The sequence below is a fragment of the Calypte anna genome, chromosome Z (assembly GCF_003957555.1).
Source record: "Calypte anna isolate BGI_N300 chromosome Z, bCalAnn1_v1.p, whole genome shotgun sequence".
Taxonomy (NCBI): domain Eukaryota; kingdom Metazoa; phylum Chordata; class Aves; order Apodiformes; family Trochilidae; genus Calypte; species Calypte anna.
The window spans coordinates 9,435,863-9,454,374 of record NC_044274.1 but is presented as its reverse complement, the minus strand read 5'-3'; the positions used below and the strand labels follow the sequence as shown (position 1 = coordinate 9,454,374).

General features: G+C 47.0%; 2 protein-coding genes across 2 annotated transcripts in view; one reads left to right on the top strand and one right to left on the bottom strand.

Annotated features, from left to right (window-relative positions):
* The window catches only part of UBE2R2 (ubiquitin conjugating enzyme E2 R2), a 51,019-nt gene extending 44,312 nt beyond the window's left edge, over nucleotides 1-6,707 (bottom strand). The window contains exon 1 of the mRNA XM_030467221.1: nucleotides 6,468-6,707. Coding sequence (XP_030323081.1) covers nucleotides 6,468-6,644 — 177 coding nt within the window. The 5' untranslated portion in view covers nucleotides 6,645-6,707. The remainder of the gene's footprint in view (nucleotides 1-6,467) is intronic.
* The window catches only part of NOL6 (nucleolar protein 6), a 51,692-nt gene continuing 39,822 nt past the window's right edge, over nucleotides 6,643-18,512 (top strand). The window contains exon 1 of the mRNA XM_030466845.1: nucleotides 6,643-7,029. Coding sequence (XP_030322705.1) covers nucleotides 6,643-7,029 — 387 coding nt within the window. The remainder of the gene's footprint in view (nucleotides 7,030-18,512) is intronic.

The window sequence follows — 18,512 nt, the reverse complement described above, 5'->3', positions numbered from 1 at the left end:
TTTGGGCAAATACTTATGCTTTTTTAAATATTTCAGAAAATGTGGACATGCCATCAGTCAATTTGGCTAATCCAGGCTACCAGTGCTTTAGGGGGGGGGTACACAATGACCCTCCCCTAAAATTACTGCTATTAAAACTGGTTTGGTGAAATGAGACATTCTCAGTAAGTCAGTACCACAAAGCTTAGCTGCAATTCCTCTAACTCACCACACACTGCATAACACAGTAAGGTTTTAAAAATGAAGTTGCACTCTGAAAATAGCAAGTTAATTTTGTGCATATGGGTATGTACACATCTGATCACACGCAGCCCAAATTATGAGAGGACCTGCCACATTATGAGTCACACATGCTCTGGTCTGTCCATGCTGCAGACTAACTCTGCTACTTTTCCAACTTGAACTCAGTTACATACAAGTTCAACATAAAATCTCCACCATTTAGTTCATACAGGAATATTTGATGACGGGCATAAAACTACACAAGCAAACTGCATGTCAAAGGTCAGAGTAAACTGCAAGCAATTTTTTCTTCTGGAAGTTCTTACCCTCTAGGTGTAGAGAGAGCATCACACAGTATACCTAACACACAATTAAAGGTAAGATACCCAGTGTGTATTTCACTAAGTAAAAGAGCAGGCAGTGTGTGACTTCAGAAAACAAACAAAAAAAAACAAACAAAAAACCCAAACAAAAACGAGTTAAAAACATGCCTGAGCTTTTGGGAAGTTACTGATGTGGTCCCACACTCAAGACACTGGCATAACATTGCTTGTATACTACATATCTTCAGGACTTAGCAGGAGCAGAAAAAAAAATAAAAACACCAACACCACAAAGTCAAAAACTTCCACTAATCCCTATAATATGAACCAGATCTAAAGTTATCTACATGCTTTTAATTACTACCTCTTGGGCAGACCAGAGACACACTTCTTTGCACTGCTATTCAAGAAGAGAAAAAAAACATGTTTCATTTTACCTTATCCAAGGATCATTCTGTGCAAACTCATGAAAATAGAGCCAAACAATGGAAAAATAATGCAAACTGATTGTGCTAAATCTTTCAGTGTGGAAAGACTGATCACTCTTACTCTAATGGCAGAGATGGGCTGTGCTACAGCTGGTCTGTCTCTTGCCAGAAAATGAGACCTAACTACACATGCTGTTGTATTTTCAGGCAGTGTCAGAAATGGAATAATAGAATAACTGCACAACAACCCCTACCTGGATCAGAGGAGCCCTAAGCAAAGGACTGGGAGGCAGCATCCACTGTTATCTTGCCCATTGCTTCCTGAGAGCAGGCAGATGTCCAAAACTAGGCTACAGGCTGGATGAGCTATCTATAGGGGCTCTGCAGGGCTCACAGACACAACCATCCAAAAAACAGTGTGCAAGAGCAGAGTGAGGGTCAACCAGGCACTGCCCCAGCATGAGAGCCAGAGATCATAACTGTGATCAGTGAACCAATACCTGAAGGTCCTTGCCTGCCTGCCTGCAGTTTTTCATCAATTCTGTTTTGGAGATAGCCTGCTCTGGACAGGAGCTCTTCAGAGGCAGAGCAAGCAACTCCAGGCTCTGTTCACCTGCAGTTCCATATCCCTTTGCTGCACAGAACCTCCTTATTAGCATCAATGATACCTGAAGGCAACAAAAGTACAGGATTAAGTAGACAGAGACAGAAGCTCTGTAGCGCCTTGCAATGCAGAGGCCTGAAGAAGGCAGCTTTTGTGCTGAGAGTACCACTCATTTTTTCCTTGACACCACAGAATTTTTTTGTGGAGTTACATAATTCAAAGTACTTAAGAAACTTCAGTTTGCTTAAGTTTTCTGGGAAGTAGCCTACAACACCAAACTTTTAAACATGGTGCTCGTCCTTGCCATCAGCTACCTATGAGCAATTTCCACATTGATTTCATGCTCTGAAAAAAAAAAATATTCCCACACACTGCAAAATGCAAAACAAATTTGGAAGAAGCTGAAGTCCAAACATAGAACGCCAAACAGCAAACGATCAATGAGTTACAAAAAAGCAAGGAAAAAAGTGTCCTGACAAGTATTTAGCCCCCAGATTACTTGAGAAAACTATTGCTATGCTTGGGATTCCCCTCCCCCCCCCCCCCCCCCCCCCCCCCCCCCCCCCCCCCCCGCAACTTATGTGTCATGACTTGCTTCTCCAAGTAGCAAAAACACCTTATGAAATAAATTGCCTTAAGAACAATCAAATGGCAACTCTAACAATGCAGTTAATTCTTCCTATTTCCTTTCATGTTAGATGTATTCACTTTCATCTACCCAGCCTAAATCATCTCTAAGGGAGCTCTGAATATTGACTCTTGCTCTACATTAAACATTCTTCTTGACACAGCACACTTGGGTCAAACTGTGCTTCTGGGTCATGCTATGCATTAATGAAGTTTCTATCTGTATGATTTCTCACTTGCACCTTCCCTGAAAGGCTGGCTTCCAGCACAAGAATATGATTCAGCTATGAAAATGAGAATTTCCTTTTTTAAAAGCACTCAAAAGCTGTGATGCTAAGGTGCAACTGCACCAAACAGGGCTTTGAGTAAGCCATCAGGAACCACCTTCTCGTAGTTCTGCAAGTATCCTGAAAAGATTTCTTGCTGAAAGCACTGGGCAGAGTTTAATTTGCCTCCAGGCTGTGAAGGCCTAAACATGAAATATTAGACACTGGATTTCAAGGCAGAGACTGAGAAACAGTTTCACCCTGCACAAGCTCCAGCCACTGAAATCTCTCCAAAGTAGCAATTATCATCACAAGATCAGAGCTTAATGACCCTTGTTGGGGTGGTTCCCATTTAAGTATCAGGTGCCAAAATTAAAGGTGAAGAAGTTCTCTTGCAATGTAGCAAAGAACTCCCATCTGAACCGAAGATGCCTGTGACATATGGGTGGCATCGATGAACAGCTCACATGTAGTTCTGCAGATCACCAGCACATTCTGGTTCTCTACAGCTCAGGGACTGCCTGCAAAACCAGAAAAACACATATCCATTGTCTGCAGATCAATTCAGAACTACCACATAGCCCAGTGGAGTCTGATCTAAAGACCTGCCTTAACACACCATGTTCTCCCCAGCTGACCCAAGAAAGAAGTTAACTGGCACTATCCATGAACTAGACACAAAACAATTCATTCCAAAAAACCAATCCCTTTGTCACTCAAAATATTCAGTAACTGAATCAGATGTGAGAGAACCAGCCTCTTAGACACACAAGGATTACTCACCTTCCACCTTTAACCTCTGAATGAGCCAAAAACCAAGTTCACCTACTGCAGTCAAATACCAGTTTCCCAAGACAACAGATTCTGACAGAAGCCTCAAACTGGCAATTCCTTGCTGATACCAGCTGAGGGACAGACATTTGCTCTTATTACTGGAGGACTTAACATCACTGAGCTGGCCTTGCCAGCAAGGAATGGCAGACAACCACTGCCACAGATTCAGTCAGCTCCTTCCTTGAGGGTGGTAATCTGGAACTTAAAAAAAAAGGTTGCTCAAAACACCATTTCCAGTCATATTGTATGGCTACATAAAGTCACTATATAAAGCACAGGTTGACATAATCTCCACTGTAGATGTGCACCTTCAGCTGATCCCTACAGCAGGGGCTTGTGGTTTGGAACTGCTCCTATAGCTGGCTGACAAAAGCTGCTCTTCACAAAGTGGCTGCTTCTGAAAGCTGCTGCCCTTTCCATCTCCCTGGGAGGCCCTAAACTGTGAAGTACTGACTTAACTATCAACAGCTCTAAGGTACTGAAAACCTACCATTTGAACAAACATTCAGGTGGACTTGTTTTCTGCTTCCATTTATCAAATGCTGGAGTTACAAGATTAGCAACTGAAACTGGAATCCACTGCAATGTTGAACCAGGGGCTCCTGTCAAGGAGGTGCAGAGAGAGCACTTTCCTTATTTCAGTTTATTCAGCTTGTTCAACAGCCCAGAAAGGCTGTATTTCTCTGAGAATAAACAAGGTGCCAAAAGCTGGTGTTACCAGCTCCATGAGCACAAATCAAGAATTTGTATTCCAGATCAGCCATCACTAACACTGTCTTTATTCAGGGCACATTAAACTTGGGCTTTCCTCAAAATATTAACATTTGAGCTTAACTAGAAGCCTTTGTACCTTCCCTCCAGTTCCTACCCTCAAACCACACCTCAAGGGGAAGGGAATTCCCAAATGCACATCACCACAAAGTTTTAAAAAGTTACATCCTGTGATTGCGTATTTCTAACCCCACTTACCTGATCTTGGGAAACTAAAATTACAAAACAAGATGATGCCAGATATTTCATCAGGCTAAGAAACCTGGAAAATAAATCAGATTCTGATTTAAGATAGGGCTCACCTTACCTGTACTATGAATATATCAAAGAAGCCAACCAGCCAAATATGGTTCAGGACATTAATCTTATCTCTAAATGATACAGTAAGCCAAGTCTAACTTATCTAATGGTTTGCCTGAAGGCCCAATACAAAGAAAGCAAAGAACTCACTTCTCAGGACAAGACTCCTTTTCCCTGAATGGAATGAGGGTCTAAGACCACTTGTTCTAGTGGCTGAGAATTTAGGATAGATAACCAAAAATCAAAAGCTAACAAAAAGCCAAAAAAATCACACCATGCACAGAGGAAAAATGAGACAGAAACAACACAGGGCAGACTTCAGCCATGTCACTTGAAGGGAATACCTCTGGTGTGGACGGGTGAAGGCAGCATGAAACCCCCACCTCTCCACTCACTGTAAGACCATTCAGAAGAATTTAGAAGACAGACAAGGATATAAAATACCCTAAAAGATAACACACAATACTGAGATAAGGCACCTGGCAACCATGGCTAAATCTACACTTGTCACCACAGATCCCCAGATTATTTCACGGGATGCTTCAGCATCTTTCCAGGAACAATTACAGACACACAGTCCTGAGAGCTCGCCAACGAAAGAAATATTTTGACCTATCATGATTTCTTTGAAAAAAACATATGAGTATGGATTTAAGTGCAGGAAGTGGTTGTCTCACCATTCGGATGTAAAAAATGACCCAGTTACCAACCCAGGACTAGAGGGACTTCCTGAGTAAGTAATAACGGAGGTGAATCTAAGAATATACCTATCATACCTACATGAGTAACTGGCCAACTCATTACAAAAGGCAAACCTTGTGCCAGATCTTCCCCCTTCCTTCAAAACAATGAGGCACAACTGAACATGACTCAAATCTATTATTCCTCAAGCTACAGGTTATTTTGGTTATGTGGAACAAAGCTCTTAAACCTTGACCCAGAGAGGCCAAGAGGCACTGAAAATGCACATTAGCCAAGCACAGAGATCATCCAAAAATTTTTACAGTTTGACAGAGGCCGAAGGGCATGAAATGCAGCAGGAGCCACTACTGAAAGAGTAACTCCTGGGACCAATGAGCTGACAGGGACAATAATTTTCCAGAGGCAAAGCAGACATCAAGTGCAATGGGGTATGCCCAATGCAACATACCTTCCACAGGCACTATGTTTTTTTAACTGCTTGCTTTAAGAAAAATGTGCAGCTTCTTCACCTCCTCCAGCTGTTTTGAGAGCATAAGTCTGCTCACTTCTGGGAGAGCACAGCAGCACCAGATTTCTTGCTTACTGTATTTAAAAGGAGGGAAATAACAACCACAAAAGTTTCTGGTGTTTTTGGTTTTTTTTCTTTGATTAACAGGAAAGCTGAGAGACAAATTTAAAGCATGTATCTATCTTCACCAATTCAGTTCAGCCATAGCCCTTCGAAGGCTGTGCTCAAAAAGTTTGGCAAGGAAGAAAAGGAAAACGGGGGCGGGGGGAGGGGGCAAAAACTAATCACTGAAAACAGTCCTGAAGTACCATAAAGTTTTGAGGAAGAAACAGCCTTTATCCTGAATTACCCATCCTACACCGTATGCCCCTGTGCGAAGGGGGAGGCCGGGAAGCCCCCCTACCTTGAAATTAAAGAGACCAGAGTCAAGAGGACAACTTGGAGGTGGAAGAATTCACACCCTGCCCTGAGGTACCTGCCGTTCCCTGGGGTCGAGGGAGGGAAACTCCAGGGAAGAGACCGCTGTCTCCCTAAAACGCACCCCGGGGGGGGTCTCGCAGGGCCCCATCCCGCTACACGGACCCTCCCCGTCCCCCACCGCCGGGCAGCGGGAGGAAGCGGGGCAGCTGGCGGGGCACCACCGAGGGTTCCCCGGCCTCCCTCCCTCCTTCTCTCCTTCCCTTCCTCCCGCAGGCCCCGAGCCCCCTCCCGCGGGGGGCGGAGGGTCTGGCAGCAGCCGTGGGCCCACCGCCCCACCGGGGCCCGACAAAGAGGCCCGGGGCAGGCGGAGGGGGAGCGTGTGCAGGCCCCAGCGGCAGCTCCTCGGGACCACCGCGGTGCCGTCAGGCCCGGTGGGCGGGTGGGACGCCGAGAAGGCCGTACCTTGAAGTACCCGCCCTCGTAGAGGGTATTGGGGGGCCCGAAGATCGCCACCTCCCAGTTGTAGAGGTCGGACTCGTCGACCAGGGTGATGCGGAAGCCCTCCACCGGCTCCTCCTGCAGCGACTTCAGCTCCAGCATCAGCGCCTTCTGCGAGCTGCTCATCTGCTGCTGGGCCATGGCGCGGCGCGGCCAACGCCGCCCCAACGCCGCCCCAACGCCGCCGCAGCCGCCGCCGCTGCTGCCGCTGCTGTTGCCACCCCGCGCTGCCCCTTCTGCCGCTGCCTCTTCCGCCGCCGCGCTGCCCCGCGGGCCCCCGCCCCTCCCCGTGCTGACGGGCCCCGCAGCCGCCGCCGCCGCCGCCACTTCCTTTTGTGACGGCGCCCGCTTGGCCGCTGACCTCAGCGCGCCGAGACCCGCCCCGCACCGCCGTGAGACACGCCCCGCACGGCTGCGAGACACGCCCCGCACCGCCGCGAGACACGCCCCGCACCGCCCCCTTAAAGGGACAGCGCGGTCCCAGCCCCTGAGAGAAGGGGTGCGGGGGACATGGCGTGGGGAACAGGTAGTCAACTCAGAGAGGGGTTTTGGTAAAAAGAGTTATTTTTGAGAAGAGAGCTTGCATAGGAAACGTGAACCTGCTTGTTTTATCCCAAACCGTCTCGTTCTACCCCAAACCTGCTTGTTGTATCCCAAACCTGCTCGTTGTGTCCCAAACCTGCTTGTTTTACCCCCCTGCTTGTTTTATCCCAAACCTGCTCTCTTCATTCCAGACCTCCTTGTTGTATCCCAAACCTGCTTGTTTTATCCCCCTGCTTGTTTTATCCCAGACCTGCTTGTTTTATCCCAAACCTGCTCATGTATCCTACTGACTCGGCTCCGGGCTCCTGTGCTGGGGACAGGGCTCATCCCAGCTCACTGGGGAGCTCTCCAAACGCCCGCAGTTACCTCCAGGATGGATATGGAATCTCCTGCCCTCTGTGGCACCGTGCCCACACGCTGGCTCCTGGAGAGATCCTGCTCCTAGTGTCCCCACAGCACGGGGAAAATCCTGAACTGGGGGCGGCTGGGAAGTTCAGGAAGAAGAATTTGGACCTGTCGAGGAGATCTTAAACTCACAGAATCGTGTTTGGGTTGGGAGGGACCTTAAAGATCACCTAGTTCCAACCCCCTGCCATGGGCAGGGACACCTCTCTCTAATCCAGGTTGCTCCAAGCCCCATCCCACCTGGCCTTGAACACTTCCAGGGATGCGGCAGCCACAGCTTCCCTGGGCAACCTGGGCCAGCATCTCACCAGCCTCATAGTGAAGAATTTCTTCCTATTCTTCTTATCTAAATCTCCCCTCTTTCAGTTTGAAACCATTACCCGTGTCCAGTCTCTCTATCGTCTGATAAAATGTCCCTCTCCAGCTTTCCTGGATCCCCTTCAGGTACTGGAAGGTGCTCCAAGCTTTTCTCTCCTCCAGGCTGAACAACTCCAGCTCCCTCAGCCTGTTTCCATGACAGAGGTGCTCCAGCCCTCTCCTCATATCCATGGTCTCCCCAAACAGCTCCATGTCCTTCCCATGTTGGCACCTCCCAAACTGGACACAGCACCCCAAGGAGGGGGGCGCGTCTCATGAGAGTGGAGAGGATGGGCAGAAACCCCTCCCTCTCCCTGCTGCCCACACCCTTCTTTTGGTGTATCCCAGGCCACGGCAAGACAAGAGGGCACAGTCTCAAGTTGTGCTGGGGGAGGTTTAGGTTGGATATTAGGAAGAATTTCTTTACCGAGAGGGTGATCAGACATTGGAATGGGCTGCCCAGGGAAGTAGTGGATTCTCCATCCCTGGAGATATTACAAAAGAGACTGGATGTGGCACTCAGTGCCATGGTCTGGTAACTGCAGTGGTAGTGGATCAAGGGTTGGACTTGATGATCTCTGAGGTCCCTTCCAACCCAGCCAATTCTATGATTCTATGATTCCATGGTTGGATTTTGGGGCTGGAAGTTCATCGCTGGCCCATGTTGGTCTTCTCACCCAGCAACCCTCCCAAAACCTTCTCCTCAGGACTGCTCTCAAAATCATTCCCTGCCCAGCTGGCGTTTGTCCCTGGGATTGCTGCAGCCCAGGTGCAGGAGCTTGCACTGTATCCTTGTGTAATTCCATGAGGTTCACATCCCAAGCTTGCCAAGGTCCCTCTGGCTGACATCTCCTCCTTCCAGCATCTCCTCCACACCACACGGCTTGGTGTTGTTGGCAGACCTGGTGAGGGTGCACTCTATTCCACTGACAGAGATTAAGCAGCACCAAACCCCAGAAGTCAGGCAGCAGCTCCCCAGAAGCAGTTGAGGAGGAGCAGAGAGTTGCTCCCCTCCCATGGGGGTCATTTCCATGGGGCTCCACTTATGGGAGCTATGGGCAGCTTTGAGTCTGCCCCCCCCTTCCTTGTCCTGGGTGAAAAAATTTTGTGCAGGCAGCAAGATGACACCTTTAATATCTTTATCAATGATCTCGACAAGGGGACCGAGTGCATCCAGATTTCATTGCAGGTGACACCAAGTTGTGTGAGTGTTGATCTGCCTGAGGGTAGGAAGGGGCTGCGGAGGGACCTGGGCAGGCTTGACCGACGGGCCAAGGCCAGTTGTGTGAGGTTCAACAAGGCCAAGTGCCAGGTCCTCCACTGCGGTCACAACAACCCCAGGCAATGGTGCAGGTTCGGGGAAGAGTGACTGGAAAGATGTCCAGGGGAAAAGGACCTGGAAGTGCTGGTTGACAGCAGCTTAATATGAGTCAGGATGTGTCCAGGTGGCCAAGAAGAACCACAGCATCCTGGCTTGTATCACCAAGACTGTAGCCAGCAGTGCCTGGGAAGTGACTGTCCCCCTGTACTGGGCACTGGTGAGGCCACACCTCAAATACAGTGTTCAGTTCTGAGCCCCTCACTGCCAGATGTACATTGAGGTGGTGAGCATGAAAATCTGGGTTTCACCACTGCAAACACTAATGCACTCCCCTGCCCATTAGTCTGCACATGAGACCATCAAAAAATACTACATGTGGATGTTCTTGCAACATGGACATCTTACCTCAGTCAGGAAAGGGGAAATAATAAAGATGTAACAACCCTGACAGAGAGAAGGTGATGAAAATCCCTTCAATTAAAGAATTAATGTGGTTCTAACAGGAATAATAAAAGCCGTGGAGCTGTGGTGCAGAGGGACTTGGTTCAATGTTGGGTTTGGCAGTGCTGTGTGGATGGTTGGACTTGCTGGACTCAAAGGTCTTTTACAATATGAGCCATTCCTCAATTCAATGATTCTATAAAACTGAATGACTAACAGGATGCAATGCATTCTAAGTTAATTGTAAATGTCAGAATTATTTGAAGGAAATATCGACTGCTTGAGGACTTGAGGTCAAATAAAAATTGGGGATTAATAAAAATGAAAATTGTGCAATGCCTTAATAAAAATCTGTGCTGTCAGATTACATGGAATCGAGGGACGAAATGGTAAAATACCCTGAGATGATGCTGTATATGGAGATGTTTCTTTCTCTATAAAGATAGTTTACTTCAGAGAATTAATTAAGAAAACAAAGTGCTCAAAGACAGGAAAAACAAAGGGACAGTCAACAGGGACTGTCCAGAAAGTAGGAACAGTGAATGGAGAATACTTATTTTATTGGACTGTGGGACTCATGCTGCAAAGTGTTGCTTCATCCAACAGCACAGTGACAATCATAGAGGAAGGACATTTATTCTAACAATAATAAGAGTACCACACTTACCATGCAGAAAGGTATGGGATTCACTGGACACCTCATGTTTGAGATACCTTAACCCATTTTGTCATGGCATTCTGCATGTGTCAGGGCTTAGTCCACCTCACAGAGGCAGACTCCTCCTTGGACAAACAGGTTTGATGACGTGTCCCATCATCCTCACATTCTTAGGTAGCTTTGACTTCTCTCTTGCCTCCATTACCTCTGCTTTCCCATCCTGAGGACAGCCCTGTGGCCATGGGTGACCATTAGACACACCTGTCTTTTCCAGAGCCACGGACTTTCCCAAAAGCTTGGGACCAAAGGTGGAGTCTCCATGCATTGGTGGGGGATCATGCAGCTGGGGCAGCCTGTGCTGCACATGGACCTCGAAGTCTCTACCTGACACTTGGCTGCCACTGTTCCTTCTCCAAACCTTTGCCCAGGAAGGATAGAAGGAGGCAGAGTGTTTTCCATGAGCAACTGCTGTTACCAGGACAAATTTTTTGATGGACCAGTGATGGTGACTGGTCCAATGCTGTCCTTCAGCCTCTCTGTTTTTTTCTAAAAGAAGCCCCCAACACCTCCTCCAAAGATTTTCCAACACTGGCATTGGTAGCCAGTCCAGGTTTTGTGGCTGTCTCCATGTCTCCATAGGGGCAAGGAAGTGATTCTGCCCCTATACTCAGCCCTGGTGAGGCCACACCTTGAGTACTGTGTCCAGTTCTGGGCCCCCCAGTTCAGGAAGGATATCGAGGTCCTGGAGCAGGTCCAAAGGAGGGCAACCAGGCTGGTGAAGGGACTCGAGCACAGACCCTATGAGGAGAGGCTGAGAGAGCTGGGGCTGTTCAGCCTGGAGAAGAGGAGGCTCAGGGTAGACCTCATCGCTCTCTACAACTCCCTGAAAGGAGGGTGTAACCAGGTGGGGGTTGGTCTCTTTTCCCAGGCAACTTTCAACAAGACAAGAGGGCATGGTCTTAAGTTGTGCTGGGGGAAATTTAGGTTGGATATTAGAAAGAATTTCTTTACGGAGGGAGTGATCAGGCATTGGAATGGCCTGCCCAGGGAAGTAGTGGATTCTCCGTCCCTGGAGATATTTAAAAAGAGACTGGATGTGGCACTCAGTGCCATGGTCTAGCAACCGCAACGGTGGTAAAAGGGTTGGACTCGATGATCTCTGAGGTCCCTTCCAACCCAGCCAATTCTATGATTCTATGCTGTGCTTGGTTGGACTTGATGATCTTAAAGGTCAACATAAATGATTCTATGATTCCAAATTGTAAATCTTGACATGCTGGGGGCCTAGACCCTTGCAAAATCATACCCCACTTTGAAGCTGTCCTTTGTAGAGACTGGCAAAATGTTTTCTTTGTAGCTGGGATGAACTCTTCCTCACTGCCATAGTGGTAATCTGGAGGAATATCCCTCATCCATCTCCAGGTTGCCCAGATATGCTGTGAAAAAGCACGTGTTCCTGTTCATGCAGGCACAGGTCAGCCGCTGTCACTCACTCCTAACCACCTGGGACTGAGCTAAGATTTACAGAAAGCTGCTAAATTCTGTCCTCACATCCTCAGCCTGGGTGTTAGAAGGATGGATCGCAAACACTTGTGTGGCCAAAGCATCACTGGTTGAAGAGCTCCTCTGTGGCTGAGTTGTGGTTGGGTGTGTTTAGTGGTGGGAGCTCAGACTTGTGTTCTTATTTGTGTCTTGGGTTGACAGACTTATTATTTCATCAATATTAAGTCAAGTAAATTGACAGGACATGTGAACTGAAGTAATGCTCTGAGTTTGCTGCTAGGCTTGCTGGGTGTTTCCAGCACTGCTGGGTTTCTCAGAACCTCAGCACCTGAGCTACATCTGGGAGACATGATGCTCTCAGCAGGGATTCCTCCAGGAGAGAGAAAACTCTTCACCTCTGCCTGCCATGTTCCATCTGTCCCTGCTATGGGGGTGAGCAATGAGTCTTCAGCTTCATCTCTGTTCTTCCAAAACCAGACAGCCCAGTCCCAGCCACCCATGCTTCCTCACTGCTCCCTGCTCCACAAGCCCTACCATCTCCATTCACATCTCTGTCTCTGGCTTTCAAATGCCAAAGGTTTAGTGTCATGTTAAATCACCATTTCCAAATGACTCAACCCCAGGATGTGCTTCCAGAGGCCCCTCCATGTGCTCCATTTTCCTGGCTAACAAGTATAGTAATGTATCTGACCTGAAGGGACATGCTGTGACCTTCCTTGCCAGTGTCAGCCAGCAAGCACCTGCCTGTTCTTGTGTATTAACGTGACATCCCAGCTTTGCTGAAACGTGGCTCTGCCCAGGCTTGATGGAAAATGTTGGACTTATTCAACGTGCAGAAGCTGAACCCTTTTGGGATTGTGCAGCCCCTATTTCTATGGTAATGGAAATACCTTTGGCTTGGTCTGAAACAAACATTTCAGACAAATGTTTCAGCCTAATGCTGGGAGAGATGGAAAAAGCAAAGTTTGGAACTATTCAAGACTTATCTCTGCCTGCTGCCTGTCTTGCATTCTAATGAAAGAGGTAATCATGCAAGGCAGAAAATAAAAAAAGCCTCGGTGTATTCAAAAGGGCAAGCTGAAATTTTTCCATTAGGTCTGCTTTTAGAGTGAATATTAGTCTTCCATCCTTTCAAATTTTTTCCCTTCCTCCCACAAAAGCATTCACTGCTCACAGAAAACAGGAACTGATGAGGCAACAGAGCACCTTAAAGCCTGGTCAGAGCCCTCAGGGGCCCCTGCCAGCACTTCTGCCCATGAGGGAGGCTCAGCTGCTCTGCCTGGTGTTCCCTTCCCTTAGCCTGGGCTGTCCTGAGACTGTTGTAGCTTTTTGATTTATTGTACAGCAATTATTCCCTCTAATCAGCTCCTATATACATATCACGATGAAGGAGTAAAGCCTTGGCCTCCTCCTCCTTTAGCTGCTTTCCCGTAGATGGTCACTGGCTGCCTGCAAGCTGGGGTCTCCATGCTCTGTCACAAAACATATAGCCCCCTCTTCATCTCCACTTTCTTTTATCTTCTTCACCTGAAGGAATCATTTTTGTACTTTGGGCTAAGAGAACAAGAAATAGGATCTGGCATGAGAACGCATGGGTCCAGGTAGGGGAAGCATCACCAGGAGAGGAGAAGGCCACACGTGCCATTAATTCATGTTCCAGCAGTGGAACTTATAACTGTAATCTGGACCTTGAGATGTCACTGGTGCCGTACATAAATTTGAAAAGAAAATGTCTCTTTGAGTCCTTTTCATTTTTTTCTCATTGTTTGTTTTTAATATCCCTCTTTCTCAGCTATCTCTCTATCTCTTTATCTCTCTATCTCTCTATCTCTCCATATCTCTCTCTCTCTCTCTCTCTCTCTCTCTATCTTCCTGCCAGCCAAATTCATGAAGTATGGCAAACTGAGTGTTAAGTCTTCTGCTTATCAACATTAGAAGCTTTGAAAATGCAGACATCATCTTGGTGTCACATTAGAGGGCTACTACCCCATGAGCTGACAGAGAAGGGGGACAGGAGTGGGAAGATGGGGCAAGTTCCTCCTACATGACTCTGCTCTTGGGGCAGGATCATCTCACACAATATTCTTTGGCACTCATTCCAATTTCTTTCCTGAGCAACAAAAAGGATGAGGTGTTTGCTCCTTTCCCTAGGGAAACAAACTCTCCTAGGCTAAAAGACACCACCATCTTCTCTCCTGCTACCTTCTCCCTGTTCCTCTGTCCTGGTGAGGCATCAGCAGGGATCCTGGGGACTCTGGAGTGGACTGTAACACTATCTCAACCCCAGCACATCAGATGGATGCTCCTGTGATGAAGATCAGGAAGGGGATAGGAGCTCTCCTCAGCTGACAGCCTTCCAAGGAGGTCTTTGTAACTCAAACTACCAATAGCTGTTCCTTGGGCTGTACTGTCCAGTACATCCATCTGGAGGTCCACCTCATCACCCTACTGCCCCAAGGAAGTATCCCCTTGTCCTGTGCAGCCCAAGACATATTTGCCCATCTGGTTCTTTACTATTTGTCCTTCAAACTTCCCATAGTCAAGATTCACTTGCTCCTAGGTCAACATGTGTCATGCCCAGCTCAACTCTCCACCTGAATCTTGCCCTGTTTCTTCTTGTCCAAGTGGGGATACAGAAGGTAGAGGGGCCAGGATTACTCCCTCCATCTCCTTTGTGGAGTGCCATTTCCCAGACTGGATGCACATTTCAAGCCAAAGCCTTTAAGGTGTTGGCTGCCCATTATTCCCACTGCAGCAGCACATGCTGCCTGTGGGCCAAGGAGATTTATTCATGCTGGTTTCTCAGCCCTGGAGGGACCAGTGACAGAGAAATCTGAGGTTACTTCTTCTATTTCCTTGAGAAACCTCGGTTCCAGATGAACAGGCAGAAAATGGAGGGTGGCACCATGGTGATGGGTCTCAGCTCACGCACTACTGCCAAGGAAAGATTTCCTAAAAAACTCCCCAAGCATCTAGCAAGGGTCAAACAAAGTTTAGTTATCTACTCTGCTGCCCAAGTGAGCAGTGCAGCACTACTGCATGGGCTCATGCTCATCTCCCAAAGAAGAGAACTGGTGTACAAGAGTGCTCATGTTCATAACGGCATCTATATAGGTTCATAGAATCAGAGAATAATTTGGGTTGGAAGGGACCTTTGAAGGTCATCTAGCCCAGCCCCTGCCTACTGCAGGGCCACCCTCAACCAGGTCAGGTTGTTCAGAGCCTCAATGAGCCTCACCTTGAGTATCTCCAGGGATGAGGCCTCAACCACCTCCCTGGGCAACCTGTTCCATTTTTCCACCAACCTCATGGTAAAGAATTTTTTCCTAGCATCCATTCTAAATCTATTTTTCTCTAGTTTAAAACCACTGCCCTTTATCCTATCATCACAAGCCCTTGCACACAGTCCCTCTCCAGCCTTGCTGTAGGGTCCCTTCAGACACTGGAAGGTCACTATTAGGTCTGCCTGGAGCCTTCTTTTCTCCAGGCTGCACAACCTCAGCTCCCTCAGACTGTGATCACACAAGAGGTGTTCCAGACCCCTCATCATTTCTGTAGCCATCCTCTGGACCTGCTCCATCAGATCCATGTCCTTCCTGTCTTGAGGGCTCCAGAGCTGGATGCAGCACTCCAGGTGAGGTCTTACCAGAGCAGAGCAAAGTGGCAGAATCACCTCTCTCCATCTGCTGGCCAAGCTTCTTTTGATGCAGCCCAGGATGCAATTGGCTTTCTGGGCTGCAAGCAGGCACTGTGGGCTCATGTCCAGCTTTTTGTCCACCAGCACCCCCAAGTCCTTTTCTGCAGGAAAAGTTCCTGTATTTGTTCCTATATATTCAGTTCCTGAATATTTGAGGAGCAGAGTAGTCAAGGGAAGCAAGTGTGAATCTTTGAGAATAAAATTGTCTCTAAAATTCACCTTTTGGCTCTCCTTCTCCTGAAAATGGGGCATAACAATCCTCAGGCAGAACTCATCACAAGGATGAAAAGATGTTGTTGTTGAGCACCAGCTGGCAGCAGCAGGGTTAGCAGGAGCCTCCTGCATCAAAGTAGCCACCAGCAGAGATATGCAAAGTTTGGAAAATTCAGAGCAAAGCAGAAGAAAAACATAGAGAAAAAAGACACTTTGTGGAGGTTTTTTAACCTGATTTTGATTTGCCCTTTTCACCACTTGTTTAAATGTGAACGGAATAAAGTTGTTGGGTTTTTTTTTTTCCCTTTCTTTTTTTTTTTTTTTTTTTTTTTCCCCTCTCTACTCCAGTTTGCTCTTTCAAAATGGATGAAGTCCATCACAGGGGTTTGATAAAAGAGTGCCATCAAAACGCCTGCTGCTGCTCTCATTCAGCGGATGAATAAATTATAAGCACATTACAATGCTATTTCAGCTGTGATTCCAGGGCCTGGCGAGGGTGACGGCTTTGACCTTATGCCTGTCAGACAGTGGTTTGCATTTCTAAAGAGTTTGTGTAACCAACTGTTCAGGTCAGCTTACACCTCCTGTTCTGGGCTCAGTGAGCCTGTTCCACCTGCTGGCAATAGGGACAGTCCTCCAGCTGCACACAGCAGTGGTGGGATGTGCTGTGGTCCTCAGAGATCTGATTGCTGTTGGAGCTTGAAGTCACTGTTGTCACCCTCCAAAGCAAAAATCTGATGGTGATATAAATCAGATATCCATATGGTTTGGTCCCAGCAATAGGTTCTGCATCAGGGAACAGCATTTTAGGTTATTCTTGCTGAAATGCCCCTGTCTCATTCATTCTGATGTGGCTGGGATGGCACAGCCTTCAACATCACTGGCATCAGACCCTGGGTGTACTCTGGGAGAGGCACCAGCCTGTCCTCAGTCCTTTACCTCAGTGCTACAGTGCTCAGATTCATCAGCAGATGAATCTCTGCTGAAGTGTCAGCTCTGCAGGACTGTGCTTTCCTTTCAGAGGGGGGGACCATCAAGCAGAGATTTCCAGCTGTCTCCATTCCTCAGGATGAGCCATGTGGATTAGGCAGGCACTGGTATCAGGGTGAAGGAGCTGAAGCCCATAGAACAGCTGCTTGGTGGACTCCTGAGTGGGTACATCAGACCCTGGTTTTGATGTTGGTTATTAATTGCAATAAATAAAAATTTTGGGGAGAATCGCATAAAAGAGAACAAACAGACATGAAGAATAAAAACACATCTTACATCATTCTGAAGCAGCAAGAATTAGAGAAAAACAGGTCCCCAGTAGTCAGAAGCCTGTGCTTGAGACATAGGCCTGCAAGACAGATCGAAAACATGGCAGGAAGTGCTCTCCCCAAATTATCTTGGTTACAGCCTTTAGTACTAGGTAGAAGACACTGACTAATTAGATTTACCATATTAACATCCCATCAGCATACTCTCTGGGCATGCATAAGGAAATTCTTAAGCATTGTCACTTTAAAGGGAAGTGATGAATAAATTAACCACTCAGCTATACGAGTGATGGAATGTAATGAGAGATAAAGTAATTTCACAGGTTTCTGTGTATAAAAGTGCCCCCTGTGTTTCAGGAAACTGAGCAATACCACCCAGCTGCCTTTCCTCTGCACAGTTGGGTATTAAAGCAAATATCTCAACTGTATCTGGATTGGCTTCTGGCACACTGGGCCCCACTTTCAGAGCAACATTTTTTCCTTCAGATCAGCCAGCTCTTTGTATCTGGGCAAAAGCTATGGTGAGAAAGGACAGCATTTTGCAGAAGACAAGCAAGGGGGAGAAGAAAGTTCTTCTGGGTCTCACATCACTCCTGGTTCAGGGACTGGCTGCCTGTCATGGTGATCTCCATGGGGTGGAGGCTTGGGAGCATCTCCCTCTGTAGGGAAATGTACAAAGCAGGGGCTGCAAAGTGGAAACCAGAGGAATCAGAGGGCACCTTACAGGGAGAAAATACATCTCTTTGCAAAGAAGCAGACGAAATTCTATGAAGGCCACAAACCTTGGATAAAAGCTTTCCTCCATCTCAAGCATATTCTTCTCTCAGCATCTATTTTTAATATATTTATCTTTTCTTTTTTTTTTTCCCCTTTAAGTGCATCACTGGTGAGCATTGCCAGGGCACTTAGATCCTTCCTTCAGCAGCAGAACACATGATCAGTTTCAGAAATACAGTTTTTCCCTAGAGTGATGCATATTTTCATTTACCTGATCATTTACGAGCAAAAGAAATTAGAAGGGAGGGTTTAGTAATATTGTTCCTAGCTTGTCCTCTAGCTGTACAAACCTGTTCCTTCTGGAGCTGTGTCCAAATTTGATTTCATCATAGGACATTTTCCTGTTCTGTTTTGTTTTTCATATAAGTGAAAATACTGTTCCATACATTCTGCTGCCCCACCGTCCTTTTTGTTTAGACTCATCAACATCATGTCTTTCACACAGACATGAAATATTTATACATACATGCTTCTTTCACATCTACTCTGCCTAAAAATTCACAAAAGCTGTTGAAGGATTTGATAAAAGAGCATAATGAAAATACTCTGCTGTTACTTTTAATATTCTAATGAATAAATAATAAAAAACATTCAACTAATATTTTATCTGGGCTCTCCTAACACAAGACATGGGAATATATAAAACCTGTGACACTCGCAGCTGCTCTCCTCTTTGAAGGTATTTCCAAAGACTTGGCAAAGCAGGAGACAACATGAGGCTTCTCTCATAGTGACTGCATTTTGTGGGCAGCTGGTTGCTGATGTGGTCAGCAGCAAGCTGCTGACATTGGAGATGGCTGCAGAGCAAGATCCAATACTTGGAGGCTCTCTGCTG